This window comes from Phocoena phocoena, chromosome 5 (assembly GCF_963924675.1).
Source record: "Phocoena phocoena chromosome 5, mPhoPho1.1, whole genome shotgun sequence".
Taxonomy (NCBI): Eukaryota; Metazoa; Chordata; class Mammalia; order Artiodactyla; family Phocoenidae; genus Phocoena; species Phocoena phocoena.
Window position 1 is genome coordinate 55,404,952 of NC_089223.1, and position 22,420 is coordinate 55,427,371.

Here is a 22,420-nt window from a genome sequence, read left to right on the forward strand (position 1 = left end):
ACTAATACATTACTCATGTGGAGGGACCTTTGGAGGAAAGTAAAAGAAGTGCCATCTGAGAAAGTTTTAACACATTTGTGGATTGTCACAGACTGAAAAGATTTCAATATTACCTTATTTATCTTTCTCAGTGCTTTAAGATTCAAATTTTATGTGGATAGGTCAAATATCGATACATAGAGATGTATTATTTGTTTTTTTTAAATGTAAGTAACCAATACTTGAGTCTATCTATAGTTTATTTTTGTCTACACAAATAGCATTGTGTACAGGGACTGATGAATGGTATTTTCTTATTCCATGTAACACAATTAAGTTTCATGTTTTCATCATGATAACTTTCTTTTGAATAATGAGACACACATTAATCTATATTAAGTGAATTATTAGTCATTTAATTAGCAATTAAAAATTCAACACTTTTAGGTCTTTAAAAAAATCTGCGATGATGAAGGAAGTTTACCTATAACTATTTATTTATGTAGAGTTGTGAAATCCACTGGATGTTGAAAATTAAATATCTTATCTGTATAGGTACTTTGCCTTTTGATCTCACCCATCCAACATTTAGAACAGTGTCAAGTTTAGAGAAGAGGCTACATATAATTTTGATTGATGAAAGGTTGAAAGGATTAAGGAGTTAGAATCTGTTATTGAAGTCTTCTTAAACAATTGTCTAATACTTTAAAACTATTAATACAAACAGTACTTAATTTGTACCTACCCTATACCTATACTGTAATACAGAATCAGACTGCAGTCTTATAAAAAGTTTGTATCATTGTTCCTATTTTAAAGATAGAATTTACATTCATAGTGGTTAAGTAACTGAAACAGAATCACTCAGCTAGGAGATGGCTGGTTGCCAAAGGATTTGAAGCCAATTCTGCTTGACTTCAAAGCTGTCTGTGTCATGGCATCCCTTCCCATCTAAGGACACTGTGCCCTAAACTAGCTTCTATATTTGAAAAGTTAGGATGATATGCTGTTTTACATAACAGCAGACTTTTGTATGTCATTGCTTGTGCCATTGAGATGTTAGAGATTTCTACGTTATATAATTATCAATAAGTCAAACAGACACAGATTGGCAATTCTTTAACCACTAGACATATATACTGGAATTAAACAATTAAGTAAATGGATGGCAGATGGTGGGAGCCACTGTTGAAGTAGGAGGTTACAGATAAGTTAGGGTGAAGAAGCTAGAATAATCTGTGTGATAAGTGATTAGAGGTGGTGACATCAGTTTATACTTATGTTTAGCTTAACATATATATATATATATATATATATATACACATATAGTTATATTTAGAAATGTTTACTGATATACACAGGTTAACATACACTCATTTATTTCCTGGCTTAGCCAGCTGAGAGGGCCAAGAAGCAAAACCCCAGTAGCAAGGAGCACTCTTATCCAGACCTTGGAATTCTCCAATAAAAGAAACCAGTGTTCCTAGGAGAAATTACTTATTCTAAGATTGAGGACAGTAAATAAACAAGATGGACCTAGCGCATCTGGTCTTGCAGTGCCAGGGGGAAAGAAAGTGATGTAGAAAACAGACAGAAAAACCCGGGATGATAGGGGTATGTCAAAGAGACGTAGGAGCTAACTGAAAGAGTAATCAATGGCCAAACCTTTAACAGTATGAGTAAAAAATAAAGTATTAGATTATAAGCTAAAGTATAAAAAACCCATGTGTCCATACTCCACATGAATATAAATAAATGATTAAACAAATAAGTAAATAGGTTGAAGAGACAATAATTTGGGCAGATACTGAGTGTGATCCTGGGGTATAAAAAGGATAATAAGTAAAAATAAGGAAATCTGAATAAAAATGAACTTTAATTAATAATAATGTATCAATATTGGTTCATTAATTGTGATAAATATACTGTACTGTTGTAGGAAACATCTTACAACATCTTTTTAAAAAACTTTTATCGGAGTATAGTTGATTTACAATGTTGTGTTAGTTTCTGTGGTACAACTAAGTGAGTCAGTTATACATATACATATATCCACTATTTTTAAAGATGTTTCTAATAGAGGACATTAGGTGTGGGATACAGGGAATCTCTCTGTACTACTTTAATAATCTTTCTATAAATATAAAACCATTCTCAATTTAAGTTTTTTAAGTTCAATTAGACAAATTAGCCCATAATGGGAAATGTTACTAAGGGATAAATATCTTGCTTTATTATAGTGGTATTCAAAGTTCACCTCCAATATAGAAGCTACAATACAGAAACAATTTGGGATGTTTCCACATAAGATGAAACTTAGAAGCTATGTAAATTATTTTGTTCTATTCACACTCGATTCCTAGTATTTTTGTTCTTCTTACACTAGGATGGTAATAGTTTTATGATGTAACATCATTCAGTGCAATTTTACAAGCAGCAATGCTCTGTGTCATAATTCTCATTTTGTTCCAGGCTTACTTAATAAATGGTTGAGTAGATAAAGAATGAGCAGACGGTATTAGTGAGGGAGATGAATGAAATAAATTAAACATGCCCTGCAATTGACAAACCTGGTTACAATTATGTTAATGTACATATTATCTGTAAAATACTTTGCAGTAGGGTAAGAGTGCTTACATTTACAATTTTCACATCATCATTGTGTCTCCAGGAGCTGTCAGTGTCCCCACTTTGATCAGCTTTACACAAATGATGCAGAAATGGTCTCGTCACAGAGCAAATTATTCTTGAATTACTCTGAGCTGAGAAGTGGTTTCCTCTTCTCCCTCCATTCTGAACCATGATTTAAAGGATATTATTTAGCCTCTGAGACAACAAAGTTGGAAAACAATGGTGTTTATTAAATCAAACAGTCTTTGAAAGCCATACAGGTTATGTTTAAGTTTGATGGATGTAAGTAAATAACAAAGAATTCCACTTTAGGCTGGTTATGTCTGTGCTGATGTTTATTTGATAGCTTCATGTTGAAATGGTTGATTATTTTATTAAAGAATTGATTGCTTTAAAATAAAGCATAAATCTCCAAATAATAAGAGCCCAATCTATGCAAGTAAGATGAGACAAACTCGGTTTTGAATGATACATGATGATGTGTGTATTTCCCATTCATTCATGCATGCATGTTTCCATTCAATAAAAATTTATGAAATATCTATATGCCAAGTAGTTTTCTGGTGCTGGGAATATAGCAGTGAACTAAACCAAATTAATCCCTGTCTTCATGGAGCATACATGTTAAATGCAATTATGAATAGAAAGTTGGCAGCACTATCAATTTATTAAGTGAAAACTGATAGCTACCTACAAGAAATACATCAATCAAAATGAGAATGTTTGCAATGTAGTAAAATGAGTGAAGAACCTTAAAGACAGTCTTTGTCTGGATCTTTACTAAAGTATAATGCAAAAAATATGTAGTGGTAATGGGAAAGTGAGTATAGTTTATAATTTAAGATAATTCATAAAGATATTCACTACTGAACAAAGTACATTAAAAAAATTCTACTGTCTTCCTTAATTCTCTGTTCCTGTTTCTGTCAGTAAATTTGCTATTTTGCTACAAACACTATGATGAGCTAGGGGGCTTATAGCTTCCTCTTTCTTGTTTCCATGTCTTCTGAATGCTTTGTCCACAATACCAAATATGGCATGACTTTTCCCTCATGAGGGAATCAATAGGGACTTTGAACTTATGCCAAAATGTGACTGTGAGAACCACCAGTCCAGTAAAGTTTCTGTGGAAGTAAATACACTGCAATTTCAAAACTTCTTTCAGACAATTTTAGCTTTATATGCACACTATGTGTTCTGTAGTAGTCCAGAAAATGTGTGGAGTTGGACATGTTTAAGAAAAACAGATAAAGCTGAAATTATGCATCCTCTGAATCTGAATACCACAAAAGTGCTATGATTAAAAGAATAAAAGTACATTTTATAGTACCAAAGTCATTATCACCCTATTATGAGTACATAAAACACTAGAAAACACTAGTTAACAAATTTTGCTCTTACAGAGTATATCTGTCTCTGTTTTAATTTTATTGAAAGACACTTCACACGTTTCATAGATGAGTTTGTTGACATAATACATAATAAAAAGTAAAGGTTTTCTCTATATTTGATTTTTTACCACCAGTCATTTATTCCATACATATTTATGGAATCCTTCTCTGTTCGGGTGCTGTTCTAGATCTAGGGATTCAGCTGTGAATGAAATAAACGATATCCCTGCTTTCATAAAAATTACATTTTACTTGAGAGGACTGAAAAAAGCAAATATAGAATTAAGATATGAATATCAGATGGTGGAAGTTCAAGAACTAGGGAGAAAAAACACTGAAGAAACAGAGGGCATGGCGAGGTGAGGGGGGCTGAGTTAAAGAACAGACAAGAAAGGTCTGTTCGGGTGAGAAACCCGGAGCAGGGAGAAAGCCCTGGAGAAGTCAGGGTGAGAAGCACCTCTGAATAATAGGATGCAAATACAAAGATCCTTAGGCAGTAGTGTGTCAGAAGTGCCTAAAGACAGCCAGCCTGGGTAGAGCTGCTGAAGAAGGGTAGCAGGCGGTGATGGGGTCAGAGATGTAAAGAGCCATACGGTAGTGATGCTTGTATGCATTTGCACATTTGGTTTTCACTCTGCAGTGAAACAGAGAGGCACAGAGGAGTGACAGGATCTCACTTCTGTTTTTAAATGATGAGCCTCTTCCCCACACCCTTGTCACACCAGTATGGGGCCCACCAAACAGTTCTAAACTTTGTTCTTGCGGTCTATTGCTCAAAGTGGTGCCTCTGATTTGATTACATTTTTGGAGGTGTAGAAAAAATAATTAAACATAACAAATTAGAGTGTATTACTTTGTCTGAACACTGATGGAAATTAAAATAGTTAGAAATACTATACATATATATGTATATAACATATCTTTAAATTTTAATCTCACCAGATGTCTAATACTGTTCACATAGGGCTAAGCCTGTGGTTATACACTACTCACTATGGCTGACCTCTTTTCCATCTTATTATATGTATACATTATATAAATATATGTATATATAATGTATATACGTTATAAAATATGTATATACATATATATTTTATATATAAAATATGTATATTATATATTATTTCTCTATCTCATTGTACGTACACACACATACATATGTGTGTGTGTGTATATATATAATATATATGTGTATATATATATATACCATTCAGTAGTCCATGATGGTTTTTTCCCTTGGTTGTCTATAAAAGCTGAAAACTACAAAAATAAAGGTTATCTACATCAAGAAAAGTATTTGTCAATACCTCTTTATGGTGTCAAACCGAGAGTCTATACAAGTCTTAGCAAATTGATAAAAAATGGATGTTGAAATAAATATTCATATGTGTGTGACTTCAAATTCAAAATATTCAGATATACCTAAAATAGCATATCTTTTTTCTATTTTCATCAGTGTCATTTAATAGACACTGGCAAATAGCAATGAACACCATAAGCAGTTGTGATTTCTGTTGAAATATTTGGGGAAATGGAAATGAAGGAAAATGTCTCTTTTATTTGCTATTGTTTTCAATATATTAACACATTTAATAGCATATTTTTAAGAAAAACTCCACTATATTTAATGTATGAATTTCAGTGGTTATAGGACCCATATGATTTCAAAAATAAGAAATTATAAGAGTTTTAATGCTGTGAAAATGTGGTAATATAGATAATTATGTATTATTAGTGTAATGGGATATATTATACAGAGTCCACAAATTTTAGGAATATAGAATATACATAAGGTCATCAAGAACATCTTTATCAAAAGTGAGATAGTTTATGTATCTAAACTTTATAGAGAAAATGTAGACTTAAGATTTTATGTGACTACAATTTTATTATAGAAAATTCTCAGAATATTAGTTGATTTATATTTTTTTAAAACACTTCAAAATCTGTAAAAATTGTATATAAAGTATAATTATTTCCAAGTAAAATGAAAATTTAATTATTTGGAATTTTTATTATTCTACATGTCAAGAATGCCCAATATACATTATAGACAGGTGTAATTTCAAGGCTCTGTTAATCATGCTACTCTTTATTTTGCAGCTCCCTCTCCAGTCACCAATGTGAAAAAGGGGAAAATTGCAAAAAACAGCATCTCTTTGTCTTGGCAAGAGCCAGATCGCCCCAATGGAATCATCCTGGAGTATGAAATCAAATATTTTGAAAAGGTGGGACTAAGAATAAAGAATATCTTTTCTTCTTTTTTTTTTTTAATTTTAGCAACTGCAGTTATCCAATTTATAGAAAAGCATGTTGGAATTTTATGTGTAAATCAATGACAATTGACTTGCAGTCATGATTATGAAAGCTGGAAGTGTACAGGGAGCACTTTATTTGTGTTCTGCCGCTGCCAAATAGTTTACACCGCCAGGATACTGCCATAGAGTCTAACATTAGCTTAACTAGGGTTCACAGCATTAAAAGATGAAGTCATAGGACATTTTCAAAGTGTCCCAAACACTGGAGTTGTTAACCTTCAGTAGTAACTGCAGTGTACCACAGGGAAAAACACATTCTTATGGCCAGTAACCCTGCATAATACCTATACTATTAAGGAAGTATAGGTAGATAAGGTGTATATGTACCTTATAATTTTAAAATATAACAAAAATCTAACACTGTAGCATAAAATTTATTTTAAAAATTTGAGGGCATAAAATTGGAAGTGTATGCTTCACATTCTCTATAGTTTCTTGATTTCCTCTTCTTCATTGAGTTGGCTCCTAGGTCCACTCTCACATGTTTTGCCATTGAAATCTAAAGGCAATAATCATCCCTCTTCCTCTTTGCTGAATCCACAACTGAATGAGCTATTGATAAAGGAATAAACAGGTGGAAACTAAAGATGAACTTATAATTTCTAAAGCTGGACTGGAATATTTGGCTTAGATATGTAGCCACCTTGTTGCTTCCATGTTGGAAGTGACAACTTCCACCCTATTTTACTGTGATTTTTTGTACAGACTAGATCTGAATGGCATACACTACTTAGAACAACCTGAGTTCTAATAGACCAGATAAAGATAGATGAGTGCCCAAACTAGTCTCTAAGAGGTGGATAAGAGACCCTGGCCCAGACATATGTGTCCTATGGAGGTAGGAGTATAAAAGATTGCTGACATAATGCAGAGAAGCAGATCCCAAAAGAGAAGGGAAGGAAGGGCTCAGCCACACTTACCCAGTTGCTTCTCCCAAACTCCCAGAGACATCGCTCCTTCTCTCTTAGGGAAGAATGAAAAGGATGGAAGTTCAAAAACTTACTCTGCAATACCTAAGAAACTGTCCAAGGTAGAACATTGGAAAAGAGAGGGGGAATGAATGGTCCCACTTATACTAATGCAAAAGTATCATGAGAAATACTGATATCCTGTTAATGAAAGTTACTTAAAAATTCAACATTCCATTTATATGCATAGATGAAAGATTATAGATAAAACATTGAAATACATTAAAGTAATTCATAGTATTTGTTAAAAAACTTTCTTGCAACTGATTTTTTTTTAAATAAATTTTATTTATTTGGCTGCATTGGTTCTTCGTTGCTGCACACAGGCTTTCTGTAGTTGCTGCAAGCAGGGGCTACTCTTTGTTGCAGTGTGCAAGCTTCTCGTTGTGGCTTTTCTTGTTGTGGAGCATGGGCTCTAGGCACGTGGACTTCAGTAGTTGTGGCACACGGGCTGTAGAGTGCAGGCTCAGTAGTTGTGGTGCACGGGTCTAGTTGCTCCACGGCATGTGGGGTCTTCCCGGACCAGGGCTCAAACCCAGGTCCCCTGCATTGGCAGGCAGATTCTTAACCACTGTGCCACCAGGGAAGTCCCAATTCATAGCACTTTTTAATTGCTTCGTTCATCATTGATTCAACAATTACCTGTGTAAAGATACAACAGAGAACAAAACAGCCAAGTTTATGTGGGGGAGAGTGAGGTTATCTACATTCTTTTTAGGTTTTGGATGTCTATACAATATTCATATATTCATTTTATAAATAGATAAATAAAAGCTCAATTATCATGTTTGAAATAGTTGTCTCTAGGAATGATTTGCTGGTGGCATTACATGTAACTAGTGGATTATTATGGAACACAAATGAAGATACTTATATTTCAAAAATATATATATTATTTAATACATTATTCACCAAGAGTGTCCTAAAAAAATACCTCTGAGAGAAAGCTATGTTGCAATAAGATTTACAGTGTTTACCGAAAAAAAAATAGGGTAAACCAAATAAAATGTTATAATATTAATACCCTCACTGATTCCCGTTTCTCTGGGAGTAGTGGTCCAAACTGAATTGCCAATGCTAGAAGTCTACAATTTAAGCACATGCTGTATCCAAAAACAATTGGTTAAATTAATGTTTACATTCCTTTTTCAAGTTTTTGTAAGCTTTATTACTGCATACTAATGCAAAGCTAAGCAAATATATATATATCTTTATGAATTCTTTTGTAAACATTTTAAGTTTCCAGATTTTTATTGTAATTAAAATTGATTTTAAAAGAAGTTGAGGTGCATAATGACATTTTAAAATAACTGTACTATGAAAATTATATATTTGAATATACATATCTTAGATGAAATAAAGTTCAACAGCAGATCGACTAAAAGTTTAACAAGTACTTGTTTTCCTGCATAGTTTTTCTTTACCTGAAGCAACTAGATGGACCAATGAGTTTGTTTTTCTTTTCTTTTTTTTTTTTTACATCTTTATTGGAGTATAATTGCTTTACAATGGTGTGTTAGTTTCTGCTTTATAACAAAGTGAATCAGTTATACATATACATATGTTCCCATATCTCTTCCCTCTTGTGTCTCCCTCCCTCCCACTCTCCCTATCCCACCCCTCCAGGCGGTCACAAAGCACTGAGCTGATCTCCCTGTGCTATGCGGCTGCTCCCCACTAGCTATCTACCTTATGTTTGGTAGTGTATTTATGTCCATGCCTCTCTCTCGCTTTGTCACAGCTTACCCTTCCCCCTCCCATATCCTTTTTATTTGTCTTTAAGGAAATTGTCCTGATTTTTTTCCCCTTATGAGTAACCTTCGATTGTTTTTACTCTTACTTCCCAGCATATGCATGAGTCTCATATACATAATATTCATTAAGAGCAAGGATTTATCTTTTTTTTTTCTTTTAAGCTGCTTCTTCTATTAAAACAAGGAGTTACTGAACAAGTGGTGGGGCAGAGTCCTTTTCTATTCATGTTGATTCTAATTAATTTTATCCATGTTGTGGAAATATTTTCTTTATAGTTCATGTTTATATTTATTTCAGTAAGATTTGGTTTTACACTTAATATTTTATATTTAAAGCTGTATTAATACATTCTATTATCTGCATAACTGAAAGTAAGAAAAAATGATTTGGGGAGAAAAGATTTCTATTCATATTCTCAATAAATGAATAACAAGTTGCCTACCTATATGCTTTTAACGCAGCAACCCTTATATATTATTTTGGGGAAGTTAACTTTTGGTCAGTGTTTTCCATTTTACAGAGAAGATACTAATTCCCGACTTTTTTGCCAAGCAAAATTATTGAGCACACCAGTAAAATACACAAAAAGGTTGGGTTTTTTTTTTAACACTTTAAGAAGGGAAAAAAAAGGATAATGAGCTTTTATACCATGTATTGAGGTGGGGGTCCTGATAGGTTTCCAGAGCTCATTTTGAATCTTCAGAATGATACCACCATTTTATTGGATGGCCCTTGGCCAGACACAGGTGGCAGAGCTTTCCAGGGCTCACACATTCGCCAGCTGGCATTTCTGCCTGTGATTGCCCTGCTCTAATAGAGGTCATTGGGCCTCTCTGCTCCTGCATGGTGATGGGCCCATTGCCATCTCTTAATTAAAGACAGAGGCAAAGGGAAGCTGCCCTTTGGCAGGGTGTTTGCCAGCTGGCTCCTTCCCCTCGCTGCCTGTGAACAGTGTTTGCTAAGCAGTTGGGGAATGTAGCTCATTTGCTCAGCTGGGGCATGAAGGCGGCAAACCACTACCCTGACCAAGGACTTGGCAACATTTGGTTGTGGGTGTTGAAGATGTGTGTATAGGTTTGTGAAATTGAGAAATTTATGAGGATGATTTAAAGGAGTGGATCAGAAGCAAATTTTAGAAGATAATTCGAGGATTCAAAATGTGTATTTATGGGTTTTGATTCCTTAGATATATTCGCTAAGTCTCTTCAATAATATAGTATTCAACTAACTCAGAGAGACAACGTACCATTAGACCCGCAATAAGGAACCACTGAGACATACATAATGTTAACAGATAAATCAGACGGAATGCTGTATAATTTTGTATAATCAACTGATGTTAGATTATACATTTATTTCAAGGAACAGCATTCCAGTTTCCTTGCAATGATTTTTTTTCTATTTTTGACAAAATTATCAATTTCTACTTTTTCAATAGTTAAGAGTTACAATCATGTAAGCTTTAAAAAAATTTTTTTTCTTTTCAGTAGAAGAATTTGCCATCATGCTATAGGGTAAAATCAAACTTACCTAGAAGTTCTAATGCTCAGAAGATTGTGCTGGGTGCTATGTATATTATCTCTATCTCTGTGTCCTCACAGAGTCTTGATAAATAATTTCATCCTATTTTAAAGAAGAAAAAAACTTAGGTTGAGTTGCATACCCACATTTACACATGTACTTAGTTAATAACATGGTTGGAATTCTAACCCTGATATTCCTATGCTATTTTTCATTAAAAAAAAAATCTTACTTTACATATAAATGTTAATACTTCATGTAAAAATCCTAATTATATCAAATATACCAGAATCATAACTTCAGTTTTGTCTAGATTTTTCTCATGAACTCAAATTCCCTTTAAACAAAATGCAAATAGTAGCAAACATATATTTTATCATTTTTTACTGAAAATTACTGATTCAATCACAGCCAAACTGGAAAGGGTAATATTACTAGGAAAGTCTTACACATTCAGTCATAAACTTGAGTGTACTCAGATTATCAGTAACTACAATAGTTTACAGAAGCTATTTACCCCTTTTAAAAGGAACACATCAAGAAATTGCCTGCTTTTTTTAGTGTTCTACCCCTAGCAAACAGAAGGGGTAATAGAGTAGACAAGATCAATAAATACTTCTGAGTGAAGAAAATGACTGACATTACTAGGTAAAACTTTATACAATTTATTTTTCTACTTTAAATTCTTTGAAAACTCTAACAAAGTTTCCTAAGCACTTTAGAGACTAGGCACTTAAACTAACGTGAGCGTTAAAAAACACAAAGATCAATTGTTTATGTAGACTGAATCAGAAAAACCTATTTGGATTAGAAGTTAAACCGTATCTATCTATAGAGAAATATGGATATACATAACCCTAAGAAAATTTTATATGTTTGAACGTATTAAATGAGGAATGGTAAACTGCTTTAAGGGAAGAATATTTACCCATTGTTTATTGTACATTGTATTGGTGGTAGCATAGAATATGGTTAGAAGTTGACTTTGATGTGTCAAATTAGAAAAAATTAAAATAATAATTATGACAATTAAAACATGTGCGTTACAGTTTAATACGTGTTTTCATTTGCATTATCTGTTTCATTCTTACAACATTTCTGTGAGAATATCCAGCCACCAATTTTTATCCCAATTTTACAGATAAGGAAACTGAGGATAAAGTAAAAATGGGTTTGCTGTGTTTTAGCATGTGATTTCAATGTTCACACTAAAGGCACAGCATGGCATGCTGTAAACTTCAAGGGACAAGGAGTGTGGTTTGCATTTGTTTTACTTTTTAATAGCATTATGAACATTAAATAATAACCTTATTCCTACCAGAGTACTTGAGAAGTAAATATTATTTTCTTGTTTTCAATTTTTTTTTCTCATTTAGGAAAAATAAATCCTTTGCATGTTGTTTCCCTTGGATCTTTTTTAAAAATCAATACATTTTTTCTGCTTGTAAAGACAAAATTCCCTGAAATATTTAGAAAATAATGATTTACAGGCATCAATAAGTTATTTGAAGTAAAGCCCAATTCTTAAAAAAGGGGAATAAAATCTCTAACCATAACCTATCTTTAATTCATCCTATAATATCTATCAGAAATTTAATACATGTGAAAAGACCTTAAGGAAAAAACAAGCTTAGCCAAAAATTCACACAGCAAAACATAAGGGAAGAGAAAGTTCAAAGCAGGGAATGTGTATTAAATCTTTAAGTATCTAACACTTTATATTCAGAGTGGTAACTTCAGAGATAATGAGGAGTTATAGATGTTTGTCTAGACTTTTGTTAGCAGTCAAAATAGGAATAGTTCCTCTCTGTTTCACTTTCCAAAGCTATCTTTTAGGTGACTTTTCCCCCTTCATCTCCATTTGGGTTACTAACCCAGCCCAAACACATGAGAGTGAAAAAATGAAGTTTTAAAAAAGGAAAAAAATATTTTGCTTATGTGAAATTTTTCTTTAAAACTCACTGTTTCGACTTAGTGAGTTAAAATTAAATTTCTCCAGTGAAGTTCACATTCCTTCTCCCAACCCCTAAATATTATTAGAAATCAAATTCAAGGGATTCTGCCAGTGGCCTTCATTTGGGCTGAAACTCTTCCCAGAGTCTCTGGCCTGCTGGCCTACTATATCAGATTTTGGAATCACCAAACCTCCACAATCATAGTCTTGGTGCTGCAGCCAGGTGTCAACCCTGAGCCTCTGAGGTGGGAGAGTCGAGTTCAGGACATTGGTCCACAGAGACCTCCTGGCCCCACATAATATCAAATGGCAAAATCTCTCACAGAGATCTCCATCTCAATGCTACAACCCAGCTCCACTCAACGACCAGCAAACTACACTGCAGGGCACCCTATGACAGAAAACTAGCAAGACAGGAACACAGACCCACCGGTTAGCAGAGAGGCTGCCTAAAATGATAATAAGGTTGCAGGCACACCAAAACACACCACTGGATGCAGTCTGGCCCACTGGAAAGACAAAATCCAGCCTCATCCACCAGAACAAAGATACAAGTCCCCTCCACCAGGAAGCCTACACAACCCACTGAACGACCCTAACCCATTGGGGACACACACCAAAAACAAGGGGAACTACGAACCTGCAGCTTGCAGAAAGGAGACCCCAAACACAGTAAGTTAAGCAAAATAAGAAGACAGAGAAATACACAGCAGATGAAGGAGCAAGATAAAAACCCACCAGATCAAACAAATGAAGAGGAAATAGGCAGTCTACCTGAAAAAGAATTCACAGTAATGATAGTAAAGATGATCCAAAATCTTGGAAATAGAATGGAGAAAATAAAAGAAACATTTAAGAAAGCCCTAGAACTAAAGAGCAAACAAACAATGATGAACAACACAATAAATGAAAGTAAAAATTCTCTAGAAGGAATCAATAGCAGAATAACTGATGCAGAAGAATGGATAAGTGACCTGGAAGATAAAAGAGTAGAAATAACTACTGCAGAGCAGAATAAAGAAAAAAGAATGAAAAGAATTGAAGACAGCCTCAGAGATCTCTGGGACAATATTAAAGGCACCAACATTTGAACAATAGAGGTCCCAGAAGGAGAAGAGAAAAAGAAAGGGACTGAGAAAATATTTGAAGAGATTATAGTTGAAAACTTCCCTAACATGGGAAAAGAAATAGTCAGTCAAGTGCAGGAGGCGTAAAGAGTCCCATACAGGATAAATCCAAGGAGAAACATGCCAAGACACATATTAATCAAACTATCAAAAATTAAATACAAAGAAAAAATATTAAAAGCAACAAGGTAAAACAACAAATAACACACAAGGGAATCCCCATACTGGCAGGACATATTAAAAGTGATGAAAGAGAAAAACCTACAACCAAGATTACTGTACCCAGCAAGGATCTCATTCAGATTTGATGGAGAAATTGAAACCTTTACAGACAAGCAAAAGCTAAGAGAATTCAACACCACCAAACCAGCCTTACAACAAATCCTAAAGGAACTTGGTTGGCAGGAAACACAAGAGAAGGAAAAGACCTACAATAACAAACCCAAAACAATTAAGAAAATGGTAATAGCAACACACTTATTGATAACTACCTTAAATGTAAATAGATTAAATGCTCCAACCAAAAGACATGGACTGGCTGAATGGTTACAAAAACAAAACCCATATATATGCTGTCTACAAGAGACCCACTTCAGACCTAGGGACACACACAGACTGAAAATGAGGGGATGGAAAAAGATATTTTATGCAAATGGAAATCAAAAGAAAACTGGAGTAGCAATTCTCATAACAGACAAAATAGACTTTAAGTAAAGACCATTACAAGATACAAAGAAGGACCCTACATAATGATCAATGGATCAATCCAATTAATCAATTCATTAACAATTGTAAATATTTATGGACCCAACTTCGGAGCACCTCAATACTTAAGGCAAATGCTAATAGCCATAAAAGCGGAAATCAACAGTAACACAATAATACTAGGGGACTTTAACACCCCACTTTCACCAGTGGACAGATGATCCAATATGAAAATAAATAAGGAAACATAAGCTTTAAATGATACATTAAACAATATGAACTTATTTGATATTTATAGGACAGTCCATCCAAAAACAACAGTATACACTTTCTTCTCAAGTGCTCATGGAACATTCTCCAGGATAGATCATATCTTGGGTCACAAATCAAGCTTTGGTAAATTTAAGAAAATTGAAATTGTATCAAGTATCTTTTCTGACCAAAATGCTGTGAGACCAGCTATCAATTACAGGAAAAAATGTGTACAAACACAAGGAGACTAAACAATACACTACTAAATAACCAAGAGATCACTGAAGAAATCAAAGAGGAAATCAAAAAATACCTAGAAACAAATGACAATGAAAAAACAATTCAAAACCTATGGGATGCCGCAAAGGCAGTTCTAAGAGGGAAGTTTACCTCAAGGAACAAGAACCATCTCAAATAAACAACCTAACCTTAAACCTAAAGCAATCAGAGAAAAAAGAAGAAGAAAAACCCCAAAGTTAGCAGAAGGAAAGAAATCATAAAGATCAGATCAGAAATAAATGAAAAAGAAATGAAGAAAACAATAGCTAAGATCAATAAAACTAAAAGCTGGTTCTTTGAGAAGATAAAAATGATAAACCACTAGCCAGACTGATCAAGAAAAGAAGGGAGAATACTCAAATCAATAGAATTAGAAATGAAAAAGGAGAAGTAACAACTGACAGTGCAGAAATACAAAGGATCATGAGAGATTACTACAAGCAACTATATGCCAATAAAATGGACAACCTGGAAGAAATGGTCAAATTCTTTAAAAAGCACAACCTCCCGAGACTGAACCAGGAAGAAATAGACAATATAGACAGACCAATCACAAGCACTGAAATTAAGCCTGTGATTTAAAATCTTCCAATAAACAGAAGCCCAGGACCAGATGGCTTCAGAGGCAAATTGTATCAAAAACTTAGAGAAGAGCTAACACCTATCCTTCTCAAACTCCTCCGAAATATAGCAGAGGGAGGAACACTCCCAAACTCATTCTAAGAGGTCACCATCGCCCTGATACCAAAACCAGACAAAGATGTCACAAAAAAAGAAAACTACAGACCAATATCACTGATGAACATAGAGGCAAAAATCCTCAACAATATACTAGCAAACAGAATCCAACAGCACATTAAAAGGATTGTACACCATGACCAAGTGGGGTTTATTCCAGGAATGCAAGGATTCTTCAATATATGCAAATCAATCAACGTAATACACCATATTAACAAATTGAAGGAGAAAAACCATATGATCATCTCAATAGATGCAGAAAAAGCTTTTGACAAATTCAACACCCATTTATGATAAAAACTCTCCAGAAAGTAAGCATAGACGGAACTTACCTCAACATAATAAAGGCCATATATGACACACCCACAGCCAACATCATTCTCAGTGATGAAAAACTGAAACCATTTCCACTAAGATCAGGAATAAGACAAGGTTGCCCACTTTCACAACTATTATTCAATGTAGTTTTGGATGTTTTAGCCACAGCAATCAGAGAAGAAAAAGAAATAAAGGGAATCCAAATTAGAAAAGAAGTAAAACTGTCACTGTTTGCAGATGCCATGATACTATACATAGAGAATCATAAATATGCTACCAGAAAACTACTAGAGCCAATCAATGAATTTGGTAAACTAGCAGGATACAAAATTAATGCAGAGAAATCTCTTTCATACCTATAGACTAATGAAGAAAAATCTGAAAGAGGAATTAAGGAAACCCTCTCATTTACCATTGCAACAAAAAGAATAAAATACCTAGGAATAAACCTACTAAGGACACAAAAGACCTGTATGCAGAAAACTATAAGTCACTGATGAACGAAATTAAAGATGATACAAACAGATGGGGAGATATACCAGGTTCTTGGACTGGAGGAATCAACATTGTGCAAATGACTATACTACCCAAAGCAATCTACAGATTCAGTGCAATCCCTAGCAAACTACCAATGGCATTTTTCACAGAACTAGAACAGAAAAGTTCATAATTTGTATGGAAACACAAAAGATCCCGAATAGCCAAAGCAATCTTCAGGAAGAAAATCAGAGCTGGAGGAATCCAGCTCCCAGACTTCAGACTATACTGCAAAGCTACAGTAATCAAGACAGTATGGTACTGGCACAAAAACAGAAATATAGATCAATAGAACAGGATAGAAAGCCCAGAGATAAACCCACACACATATGGTCACCTTATCTTTGATAAAGGAGGCAAGAATATACAATAGAGAAAAGACAGCCTCTTCAATAAGTGGTGCTGGGAAAACTGGACACTACATGTAAATGAATGAAATTAGAACACTCCCTAAAACCATACACAAAATAAACTCAAAATGGATTAAAGACCTAAATGTAAGGCGAGACACTGTAAAATTCTTAGAGGAAAACATAGGCAGAACACTCTATGACATAAATCACAGCAAGTTCCTTTTTGACCCACCTCCTAGAGAAATAGAAAAAAAAACGAAAATAAACAAATGGGACCTAATGAAACTTAAAAGCTTTTGCACAGCAAAGGAAACCATAAAAAGACGAAAAGACAACCCTCAGAATGGGAGAAAATATTTGCAAATGAAGCAACTGACAAAAGATTAATTTCCAAAATATACACGCAGCACATTCAGCTCAATATCAAAAAAAAAAAAAACAAACAACCCGTTCCAAAAATGGGAAGAAGATCTAAATAGACATTTCTCCAAAGAAGATAAACAGATTGTCAACAAACACATGAAAGTATGCTCAACATCACTAATCATCATAGAAATGCAAATCAAAACTACAATGAGGTATCACCTCACACCAGTCAGAATGGCCATCATCAAAAAATCTACAAACAATAAATGCTGGAGAGGGTGTGGAGAAAAGGGTATCATCTTGCACTGTTGGTCGGAAGGTAAATTGATACAGCCACTATGGAGAACACTATGGAGGTTCCTTAAAAAACTAAAAATAGAACATTACCATACGACCCAGCAATCCCACTACTGGGCATATACCCTGAGAAAATCATAATTCAAAAAGAGTCATGTACCACAGTGTTCATTGCAGGGCTATCTACACTAGCCAGGACATGGAAGCAACCTAAATGTCCATCTACAGATGACTGGATAAAGAAGATATGGCACATACATACAATGGAAAATTACTCAGCCATAACAAGAAACAAAACTGAGTTATCTGTAGTGAAGTGGTTGGACCTAGAGACTGTCATACAGAGTGAAGTAATTCAGAAACAGAAAAACAAATACCTCATGCTAACACAAATATATGGAATCTAAAAAAAAAAAAAAAGTTCTGAAGACCCTAGGGGCCAGACAGGAATAAAGACACAGACGAAGAGAATAGAGTTGAGGGCACGGGGAGGGGGAAGGGTAAGCTGGGACGAAGTCAGAGAGTGGCATGGACATATATACACTTCCTAATATAAAATAGATAGCTAGTGGGAAGCAGCCACATAGCACAGGGAGATCAGCTCGGTGCTCTGTGTCCACCTAGAGGGGTGGGATAGGGAGGGTGGGAGGGAGACGCAATAGGGAAGGGATATGGAGATATAAGTTTATGTATAGCTGATTCACTTTGTTGTACAGCAGAAACTAACACACCATTGTAAAGCAATTATACTCCAATAAAGATGTTAAAAAAATAAAATATATATAAAATAAAATTTAAAAAGAAATCTAATTCACTGAAGATAAAAGGCATAAGTCTTACCTGGCTGTATAGCAGACATTGTCACCTTCCTCTATAAACAAGCAGCATGTTAGTTGCACTCCAATAAATCATTTATGAGAAAAACAAGCTCACAATTAGCAATAATAAATTAGAGTCTGTAAAATAGGGTATCTCCTGGAAATTTTATTTTTAAAGTTTACATATCTGTTTCTGCCCAAGGCAAGTGTGGCAGATGGGTGGAGAACATATCTTACATCTATGAGTTCTAGAAAATACTTTAAGGTTCTATATAACTAACAGAGCTAGGATGCGTAGGATTTTGTTTGTAAAGTATCATATTTGTACTAATAGGAAATCTGTTAGTTTCTGATTTTTTTTCTTATCTTTGATTCTGTGTTTTGCTGTCAATAATAATTCATATTTTGACTTCTTTTTATTGCATATACATGTGTAATCCAAGGACCAAGAAACCAGCTATACAATTATCAAATCTAAAGAGACAACTATAACTGCAGAGGGCTTGAAACCAGCTTCAGTATATGTCTTCCAAATTCGAGCACGCACAGCAGCAGGCTATGGTGTCTTCAGTCGAAGATTTGAGTTTGAAACCATCCCAGTGTGTAAGTCATTTTAATTACTGTCAACTCATATCTCTGTAATGGTTACCAGAAAAGAGTCATTTGATCAATACTCTCCCTGGGCATTCTGTCAGTCTCCATCTTCTTCTCTCTCTCCCAGGCATTACTCCTTCAGGTAGGAAGCATCTGTCATGCTATTATGGGAGGTTAGCGGGTTAACACATCGGTCCCCGATCCTCATAGCATTTGGTCTACAGGGAGATGAAACATCAGATCCTTAAGAACTCTTTAAACCTTGCTTTTAAAGACTTTCTTTCCACTGTTGCCACACTTTATTGAATTATTGCCATTTACTTTTTACTTGTTTTATTGAACAATGCTACTAGGCTTAGTCTTTTTATGAAAATTCCACAGGGAACTTTCATTAGTATTGAGTTTGGCAAGAAAATGGTGCTCTAAGGAACCAGTCTGATTGTTTTGAAAAAAATCAAAATCTCTGGCAACATCTCTGAGTGGAGGGTCTGGAAATATTTCTGGAAAACCCTTCTTGTACCTTTCTTTTCATAAAATAGTAAAAATAGCATGAAACTTTTTCTTCTTTAATGTCAAACAAAATATTTAGATTACTTACTTGTACTAAAGCACACATTTAAAGCAGAATTAGGAGAAAGCAATAACTTGCCTTGTTTATAGATGAAAGAACTGACACTATTAATGTCTTGTTATGAAGAAAATAACACAGAGAAGTAGTATGAAATGTCAAGTATGTGTAAATGTATTTGTTTGTACATATACAATACATATATATACTTTTTTAAAGTCAAGTTTTGTAAGAATTACTTATTTTTAAATGAAGAAAATAAAATGCATGTTTCCTCCCTTTGAAAACCAACAAAACAAGACCTTAATTATCAGATTTACTTTGTAATGATTAGGAGAGCTATTAAATTAAAATTTTCATAAACCTATATAATACAGCTCTTTAGAAAATGAAGATATATTTCTGTTTAAAGCATGTTTAACTGAATTATCTAAAAAATAATTTTTATTACTTTAAAAATAGCTTTCTAAGTATGACTTCACTTGATTTTATACAGATTAGGGTGCCATGGTGAAAAATGATAAAGTATTTTCTTTCCATGCAAGGAAAGTCCCATGTCTGAAGTTTAATTGACATATTGAAATTTAAACATTTAATGCTATTTAGAAAAGCTTTTTAAAATAAGTTTCATATGAATTAATGTAATTAGTCATAAAATTTCCATAATATTGGCAATGGATTATTCACTCTCATACCTTGGACCCTGATCTGGATTTATAATGAAATATGTATTATATAAGCTGGCCATCCTAATAGGGCTTGTTTCTATTTATGCTTATGTGCTTTACCAACTCTGGGAACAAAGCCATAGAGTAAATAATATCTCACAATATGCTCGAGTGCTTGAATAATTTTACAAATGAAAAATCTCACTTTAAAAGATTACAAAATTATACTTAGTTTTAGAATGTTGGCATGTTCAGCAACTAGTTTTTCTTCAGACTATTTGATGCTCTTTCCCTTACTTATTTTTTTAAATAGTAGTTTCCAGGTATGCCAATACCCATCAATCTGATCATTGAGAGAAATAATAAGGTCATTTTCCATATAATTTTACAAAGTCTCACCTGAAACTTTCTTTTAAAGATTTTCCTACATAACTTCTAGATGGAAAGAAGTATCACACAAATATTTTTATTACAAAATCAGATTTTAGTGTTATTATTAATAGATAATGAAAATATTTTAGGGATGTACTGCCTCAACTTTAGTGTGGAATTTTATTTTGACTTGCTTATGTGTACATGTATTTGCAAACAATTTAAGAATGAATTTTTCTTTGTACCAAGTATCTGTTACATACCAACCCCCTTTGACCTTCATGTAGAAATCTTCTGGATACAATTCAGGAAGAATGTGTTGAGCCCCTGTTATGTGCTTGGCTTTGCTAGACTCTGGAGAAGTATACATGAGTAACACGTGGAAACTTCTCTCCTAAGAATAAGAGAGAATAATCTTCTGAAGATTAGAATGTTTATGTCAAAAACCATTTTAGGATAATAGTTTTGTTCATTATTTTTAAATTTGTCATTAACTCCCTACACATCAAAAGATTTTTCATGCTAGGTACTGTGAGTGACTCAAATAACTTTAAGGCATAATCCTTCCCTTCTCCAGGATTATACTCTAATAGAGAGTTAAAGAAGATACACAATTATTATTAAAATAACACTTCATTTTGTGTTATATACCATTCATTTGACAACTATTTGTGCAGTATTTTGTGAAATCACTTCAATTATATTATTGGGCAATTATTTACTTAATACTATAATTTAATTCTTCACATACATATATTATTTCCAAAACACAATCTGCAAATACTAGAGTCAAGAGTTATGGTATCTTAAACATATTTACATTTTTGCTGTCAAAGCTATTGGCAATTTTCATTTGGTGGGTGACAGTTAACCTGGCTTTAATGAGTCACCATTGTTAAGGAAAGTCTACCTTATCATTCAGGTATATTAGGACAAAAAATTATCTGAAAGTCATTACTTTGAACTTAAACTTTACAAAGAATTTTCCAATTGATTATTCAGTTCATAATTGCATGATATGATATATTGACATATGTTCTTGATTTGCTTAATTTTTTTAACTTATTAATTTATATTATACTTCAGTTACAAAATTGTTATGAAGTGCTTTCCTTTTTCATCTACATTATCTTCTATGTTAAAAATATAGCCCTAAAGCCAAATGCAAATAATAAAAACAAGAATGCAAAATATTTATTTTAGAAAAACTATTTACCATGAGGATTTGGGTGGAAAATCTCCAGCTTTTTTTCTGTCAGGTTTTAGTTTATGTTTTATAACTGACTGTAACCCACTTTAATTTTGTTGTGCATACAATTAATGTATTTAAAATTGACCCCTTTTATTATTCCTATTCCCAACGACGATGATAAAAACATGCCAACAAATACACCTAGCATGAATGAAACCATCCAGCCAACGTAGCTAGCTCTTTTTCTTAGTTTTTTTTCCTTAATATAAATTGTCTTGAAAATATGGAAACATCACTGAATCTTTCTTAGTCTCTACTTGCCCAAGATTTACTGAACACATTTGTGTTTCTTTTATGATTTTTTTTCCTCAATATACTTTCTCTCATCTAATTCTTACCTATTTGATTCAAAAATCTGTATAGCCCAACGGCTAGAATAATGCTATTCTGTTTTTTAAATGAAAATTTTACCAAGATAATTGTAGATTCACATGCAACAATACACAGAGAGCTCTTGCACACTTTGCTCAGTATCCCCAATGGTAACATTGTACAAAACTATAGTATAACAACAAAAGCAGGATATTGGCATTGATGCAATCCACCAGTCTTACATTTCCTCATACTCCTTTGTGTGTATGTGGGTAGACAGGTATGAATTAAGTTCTGTACAATCTGGTCACTTGTGAGCGTTCGTGTATTTACCATCAAGATATCGA

General features: G+C 33.7%; 1 protein-coding gene across 4 annotated transcripts in view; it reads left to right on the plus strand.

The window, feature by feature from the left end:
- EPHA5 (EPH receptor A5) overlaps positions 1 to 22,420 on the plus strand; it is a 325,672-nt gene that overhangs the window by 207,955 nt on the left and 95,297 nt on the right. For all 4 annotated transcript variants that reach the window (XM_065877349.1, XM_065877352.1, XM_065877350.1 and 1 more), the window contains exons 6-7: positions 6,105 to 6,229; positions 18,751 to 18,910. In XM_065877349.1, coding sequence (XP_065733421.1) covers positions 6,105 to 6,229; positions 18,751 to 18,910 — 285 coding nt within the window. The remainder of the gene's footprint in view (positions 1 to 6,104; positions 6,230 to 18,750; positions 18,911 to 22,420) is intronic.